Source organism: Passer domesticus, chromosome Z (assembly GCF_036417665.1).
Source record: "Passer domesticus isolate bPasDom1 chromosome Z, bPasDom1.hap1, whole genome shotgun sequence".
Lineage (NCBI taxonomy): Eukaryota > Metazoa > Chordata > Aves > Passeriformes > Passeridae > Passer > Passer domesticus.
The window spans coordinates 15984292-15991351 of record NC_087512.1 but is presented as its reverse complement, the minus strand read 5'-3'; the positions used below and the strand labels follow the sequence as shown (position 1 = coordinate 15991351).

The window sequence follows — 7060 nt, the reverse complement described above, 5'->3', positions numbered from 1 at the left end:
GGGAGCAGGAGTTTCTTTGACTGTACCTGTCAGTTTTCACAACCACTAGCTATATGCAATTCAAGTGAATCTCAAGCTGAAGAGAGTAACATATCACACCTGCAATATGTTACATAAATTACACACTGTAATATGTTACATAATGTAAAATTACAACTGTAAAAACTGCCATAGGGTCTAAATATCCAACTGCTTTTTTTCATATTCTTTCATTCACTTTGTGTCATCCCTTAATCAGACCAGACAAGCATCAACCACTCCCTCTTAAGCTAGGTCAAAGATCATTCTCAATAATCAACATTCTTACCCACCAGTTTATTTTCTGTTGATATAAGGAACATTTATGTAATCCAAGGATCAGAAGTTATTAGAACAGTCATGCATTGTTAAGACAAAAAGAGCAACTAAGGACTTCTCTTAAAAAATAACAGTGCTTGTACACAGCTTGTTTACCTTATCTCCGGATGGTGGAGAAAGTGGCAACACTTTACAACACAGTAAAGTACCAGTCACATAAAGGTCTACAACTACTTGGTTTTCCATTAACAAAATACTTTTTAAGCCACTTTACCTCAGAAAGTGGGCTGTTGCTCATACTCAAGAATGTGCAGGCCAGTATTTCAGTGATTCAGTACTCTGTTTAGCAACCAACTACTTGCCTCTTCAGAAGACAGGAAAATTCCAGAAAGGTCAAACAGTGGATGAAATGACACAAAATTCTAGGTACAGTCACCTAAGTAACTAAGAACCAGTTACACTTCGTTGATAGCCAAAAACCCCTTACCAGTCATTATACCTTGGCAGTGCGTGTTTCAATAGGACAAGGTGGGTAACGTTTTAAACTAAAAGATGGTTGATCCAAGCTAAATACACTACGAAGTTTACAATGAGCATGGTAAAACAGGTTGCTCAGAGGTGGTAGATGGATGCCCCTGGAAACAGTCAGGATGGACAGGGGTCTAAGCAACCTGATCTGGCTGAAGACATCCCAGCTCACTACAGGCTTGAAATAAATGACCCTCAATGGTCCCTTCCAACCCACACTACTCCATGACTGTACAACATTGTATTTTATCAGACATCCTAGCTGTGGCTGGGGCTCAGCTGCGGTCTATTAAAAACACTCCCAAGCCATCCAAGTACCAGCAATGAAAAATCAAGACACCAACAGCTGAAATCAAGAACCCACACTGAAGAGAAAACTGTGGACTCCAAATGCATTTGAGAGTTCTCTCCATGGTTCTGGAGGTGACAGCTTAAAACTGTGTATGCATGTTCACAACACAATCTCTGGAAGCAAGTTTCATCATCTTCATCGTCTAAAGATTTCTCTTACTGTGTAACTAAATTGCCAACCATCCATCAAGAAATACTTTTATTCTGAGCTCACACTGTCTTTAGAATGAATAAGCATTTAACTCAGGTACAAAATTAGAAATTTATTACTAGTGCTAAGTATCAAGACAGCTATTTCCTAGTGATACTCAGATGGTGATATGAATTAATACTGTTGTGACAGTTTAACATGGACCTGTGGATCTGCTAAAAAACATACTCACATGACACTGAATTAGCAGAGGCTTTTAAGAGTAAATATACAAAAGACTTTAAGGTATTACAGCCGTTTATTTGCCAGTGTACAGTATACATTAAAAAAGAAAAAAGAAAGAAGGCCCAAATAACATAAAATATGTATATAGTGTTTGCAAGACAAATACCTGAATAAATCAAGGCATAGCATACCTTATCCTTCATGGAGTCACAATGAAGTTCAGGCACACACTTTACATTTCGTTTAATGGTTTACAACTCTTTTGGTCTGTTTAGTAGAAAATGAACCAACTGAAGCAGAACTTCATCATTAAAGCCTTTCACATTACCATCTTCCACAACATCATACAGTGGTTTACTGTCTGTACCCCAACAAATATTCTTTCGAGGGTTGTTTTTAATAGTTTCTGCAGATAGTGCTAAAGTATTTAGCTGGTAACAAAAGAAAGCAAAATATTTTCCATCAGTCACTACTGCCTGTGATACAAAAGGACGGGTCACATCTGCTTCATTCCAGAATCCTACAAAATAAACAAATACAAAAGGACTTGAGATTTCTATCAGCATGCACACCTAAATGCTAGTCCTAAAACACAGAAAAACTCTGGGAATTGCAGCAGCTACCTAGTAGGGAAAACATCCTGTCTGCTTTAGCAACACAAGCATTTTTTATACAGACTAACCAAAACACAACCAACTAGTAAAGGTTATGTCTAAGATCAGGGACACAGAGGCACACTTGCACTTTGTACACAGTTCCCTATCAACAGTTGATTAAAATCACTCACTGATCAGCCAAGTGACTCTTCCAAAGCAGTTAAGTTACTAATGCCTCCAAAGTCCTGCAAAGGAGCTGAGGGAAAATGTCTTTTTACTATTTCATGGCTCTCAAGATGCAGTGAGCATTTGTTTCATGACAAAAGCAGGCACATATATGCACAAACATAATTGACTATAGTAACCAGCCAGACACCAAGGACACTATGTTAGTAAGAGTCAGTGTTTTAAACAAACTACTGAGCACCAACAGTATGTTAAAAATATTTGCATACTTATGCATGTGCACTAGTATATACACAGATATTTTTTAAGAGTATTACTATTATGTGCCACAATGCTAGAAACTGTTACAGAAGGAAAAATAGTCATGGATTTGAATAATGCTGCCCTGACAACTCATGATGTGTTCACAGATGACCAACTCTGAAGACAAGACTTACTTGACTTCAATATTTCACATGCACAAAGAAAGCTTTCTAATAGTCCATTACATGAAAAAACTTGATGGAGAGCCACCAGTATACACTACAGTCAGAGAATTTTCTTACATGTGTTTTTCCTTAAGCGAAGCTACAAGCTATCAGGTGTCTTACACTAACACTAGACAATAATTGTATTTATAAGAAAAAGTGAAAGACTGATCTGGTCTAACAATTCATGTCTTCTGGACTTTTTTAGAAAAATATAGGCATAAAATCCCAATGTAAGGCTGCTAACATTTTTCTTTCATTCCCAGTATTTTCATGAAATTAAAATGAAACAAGGACTAAGAAACACAGTTGCTCCACAAGGAAAAAAAAAACAAAATTGCTTATGTCTACCACATTTCCCTCGTAAGGAGGAAAGAGCAAGTGAAAGCAATTGAGGTTTTTGCACAGGCTTACTGTTATACATGGAAAAATATTTTTCTCTGTATTGAATTCCCCTGTATAAAAGTATTCCAAGACTTAACTAACTCTTTTATCAATTCAATTACATCTGTAAAGACTTACTTAAAGGACAGTCTACAGGAAAAAGAAACAAAAGGAAAAGGCACTGGGGAAAAAAGCTTAAAAGACTTTACAGTAGGCATTCATAACCAAGAAAATTTGTCCAGCTGACTATCTCACCTTGATACATTGCTTGTGCTGCTGTCCAAGCAAAGAGACTTGCAATTCCATTGGATCGGTAAACAACTTCGATCTGATCCTCGAGACGCTCTTTTATAAACCGCTCCCGCTTCAGTCTGTCAGGAAGGAGATGGAACTGGGTATGTCCATAACAGCATGGATCTGCCACCTTTGATCCTGCATTCCCCAAAACAAAACTGTCAGTCAGGGAAAGAACACTCTTTATGACTCACACAGACATACATCTTCATCATCAGACTCTAAAGCTAGAACCCCTACTGTAGATCTGTGAGAAGCTGCTTGCTTCCTAAAGGCAAGAGTTCACATCCTAAAGTAAGAATTTCCTTGGAGATGTATCAAAATTCAAAGTTTTGTGTCAATTTTCTATTCAACTAAACTTCTTCAAGCAAATTTGCACACACAGTACCACATGCACAGGAAAATATTACTCCCCATTGCCTAACTGACATGAAATCTCAGTACAGATCTATACACGACATATATTTATACAGTATACTTATAAATAAAAATACACAACTTTTTCTGGTGATGGAAAAAGATTGAGGTGGCATTATTGTTGGGGTTGGTTTTTGTTTGACTGGTTTGTTGGGGTTTTTTACAAAAAAAAGTCAGTATTTCACAATTAAAAACTCTTACCTATAAATACCTTATTTTCATACTGTTTTTTGAACAATGGCAGTTTAGATGGCTTGTGATCAATAACAGGAACATCTCCAAGATCTGACTCCAGGGGTACAACCTTGAAGACAACAGAAGAAAGAAAAGCCATAATGTAAGACAAATTTCTGACATCAGGTCCACTGTAAATACCACCTCCTGGCCAGACAACAGAAAATGCAAGTCCTGCTTACATACATCATACAGATAGCCTTAACTGAAATTCCTTTTCTTGCAAAAGAAATTCTCATTTTGTCTAAGTGTTACCCAGTCATCTTTTTTTCCACAACACCAAACATGTGAAATAATACTAAAAAAGCTGCCACTTGTCACCATCTTTTTGCTTCCATAGAAAAAGAGTAAAAACATTTCTAGCAGCAGCCAATAAACTAACTTGAACCTGCAGACTAAGTGTGCAGATTTGGTTTACTGCACAACATTTTAAACTGCCTAGACAGTTCTTCCAAAATGCCAAGGTTTGTAGCATCTGGTGATCCTAACAGAAGCAAACTGTACAACTAAATCAGCCATAAAAGTTCTGTAAACATAAACGCTTACAGAACACACAGTGATTTTCTGTTTGGGGTGGAAACCGGACAACAGAGACCCTCAGTGACTACACAATTACCATTGTATAAACCTACAAGAAAAACATGACAATATTGAAACAGAACATACTTCCACCAAACTTGAGCATTCAAGAAAACAACTGTCAAGCAGTAACAAGAGGCAGGAATGTTCACACTCACTTTATATGTGCCTTTACTTTTTTTTTTTTTTACCTCCACGCATATTATTCTCCTCCAGTGAGGATGCTCCACAGCAAATTTGTCATTCTTGCCTCTGTCTCCAACCAGAGAATGTTAAAAATTCAATTTAATTAAATAGAACAACGTGCAATTTAAAGTACAAACAGGATCAAAAGTTCAGAAGACTGGCTCAATACCTACAAAGCCATTACCACAATACAGGAAGGGTATAAAGAGTCAAAAAATACCCAAAAGTGCTACATACTGATTAACTAGGTCCTCCACAGGCCACCTCTACATGGTTTCAAAGGTTGTCAGAAACAAAAGTGAAAATGCACAGAATTAACTTGCTGTTGAAAACATCCCACCTCAGGAAGCTGCTTTGGCACACGGATCTGCAGGTGTGGGTTATCATCTATCTGGAATCGCACAGGATCAACTCTGCCCTTTCGATGTCCATGAACCACAACTTCCTCACCATGATGCCAGTAATAGTTAACTTCAGGGTTTAGATCTGAAACAGAATAAGAAACACAAAAAAACCCCAGTGATTCGTCTTTTGCATTTAAAACCCTCCCAATCTTCTGTAGCTGCAGCGATACAACACCCAAAATGCACGCAGAAGCACGGAAACAAGTTACTAGTGATGGCGTGAACAAGTACGATACACAAGTGCCGGCTCGCAGACCGGCCCTACGGCCCAAAGGCTCACAGGAACCCTTCCCAGCCGGCCCCGCTCCGTACCGAGGGAGGAATCGGCCAGCACTGGGTTGCGACCGGACAGGAAAGCGGCGAGGGTGGAAACGAGCTGCGTGAGGAAAGGGCCGGGCGTGTGATCCTGGTCCCGGTAGAGGAACGGCCGCTTCTTGTTCTGGTAGAAGCTCTCCTGGAGAAGGGCGTCGCAGGCCAGAGAGCGCAGCTCGCCCATATCCGGACACGGCGCCGCTCCCGCCGAGGGCTCCGTGGTCTCCGCAGCCCCTGGCGCCTCCGCCTCCCCCGGCGCCTCCGCTCTCGGCTCCGGGGCTCTGCCGCTCTCGACAGTCGCTCCCGCCGTCGCTCCCGGGGGTTTCGCGGCCGCGGCTCTCGGGGGCATTCCCGGCACTAAGACGGTTTTTGTGAAACTGCGGTACCAGCGGTCGGCGTTGAGGGCGAAGGTCTGCGGGTACACCATGTACTTGGGCCGCTGCAGCTTCCCGTACAGCCGCAGCTTCTCCTCCACCGTGGCCGCCGCGTGCACCCGCTCATTGAAGCGCTGCAGGCGTCGCGACTTGGCCGCTTTGCTCTTGGCCGTGATGGACGCCACCACGGGCGGGTAGAGGGGGCTGGCGGGCGCCGAGGGGGCGCCGGGCGCCGTTTCCGAGAACCAGCGCCGGCCGGGCCGCAGCAGCCGCCGCGCGCCCAGCGCCGCCATCTCGCGAAACGGCGGAGCGGCGGCGCGCGCTGCCCGCAAACCGCGGCCGCTGATTGGCCTCTGGGGACCACGTGACGTACCCGTCTTCCGGTCGGCGGGCGCGTTCTCCTGAAGCGGGGGATGCCGGGCAGGAAGCGGCGGGGCCTCGGGAGTCACGTGCCTGGAGGGCGCCGAGCGCCCCGGCGGCGCGGCGGCGGAGGAGCCTCTGCGCATGTGCAAATGTGCAATAGCGGCAGTATGGCCTCTCCCGCGCGGGAACTACAGCTCCCAAGCTGCTTAGCGAGAGGCGCACGGAAGTGGCTGGGCTGGCGGCAGCGCCCCCGCCCCGCTGCAGGCGGAGCCCGCCCGCCGCGGGACCGTCCGGCGTGTGGCCCAGCAGCACCGCTCCGAAACAGACCGTGGCGCTGAGTGCCGCGCCGTCTTTCCTTAAACACCCCCAGGGACGGTGACTCCACCACCTGCCGGGGCAGCCCGTTCCTGTCACCCTCTCCGTGCAGAAATTCCTCGGGGTGTCCCGGCTGAAGCTGCCCCGGCGCAGTGCCTGGCTGTGTCCTCTCGCCCTGCTCGTGGCCGAAAAGGCCCGGCGGAGCGTGGCTGCTGCCTGGGGAGGAGGAGCGGGCCGGACCCGGCTCCTGCGAGCCCGGCCCGGCCGGGCGGGCTGCCCGGTGCGCGCTGGAGCGCCTCCTCGTCAGGGGCACCGCAGCCTGCGAGGCCTGGCTTTAATAAAGGAATTAAACTCTGCTAAAACACGCTCTGCCGCGGCCTCTGTTTGTGTAATGAAA

General features: G+C 44.8%; 1 protein-coding gene across 1 annotated transcript; it reads right to left on the bottom strand.

Annotated features, from left to right (window-relative positions):
• Positions 1–1606: 1606 nt before the first annotated feature.
• MRPS30 (mitochondrial ribosomal protein S30) lies at positions 1607–6316 on the bottom strand. The gene is made up of 5 exons (XM_064403549.1): positions 5612–6316; positions 5236–5381; positions 4098–4200; positions 3441–3617; positions 1607–2072 (listed from the first exon to the last, which is right to left on the bottom strand). Exons 1-5 carry the CDS (start codon positions 6276–6278, stop codon positions 1804–1806), a joined length of 1362 nt encoding a protein of 453 aa, XP_064259619.1. The 5' UTR covers positions 6279–6316; the 3' UTR covers positions 1607–1803.
• Positions 6317–7060: the final 744 nt, after the last annotated feature.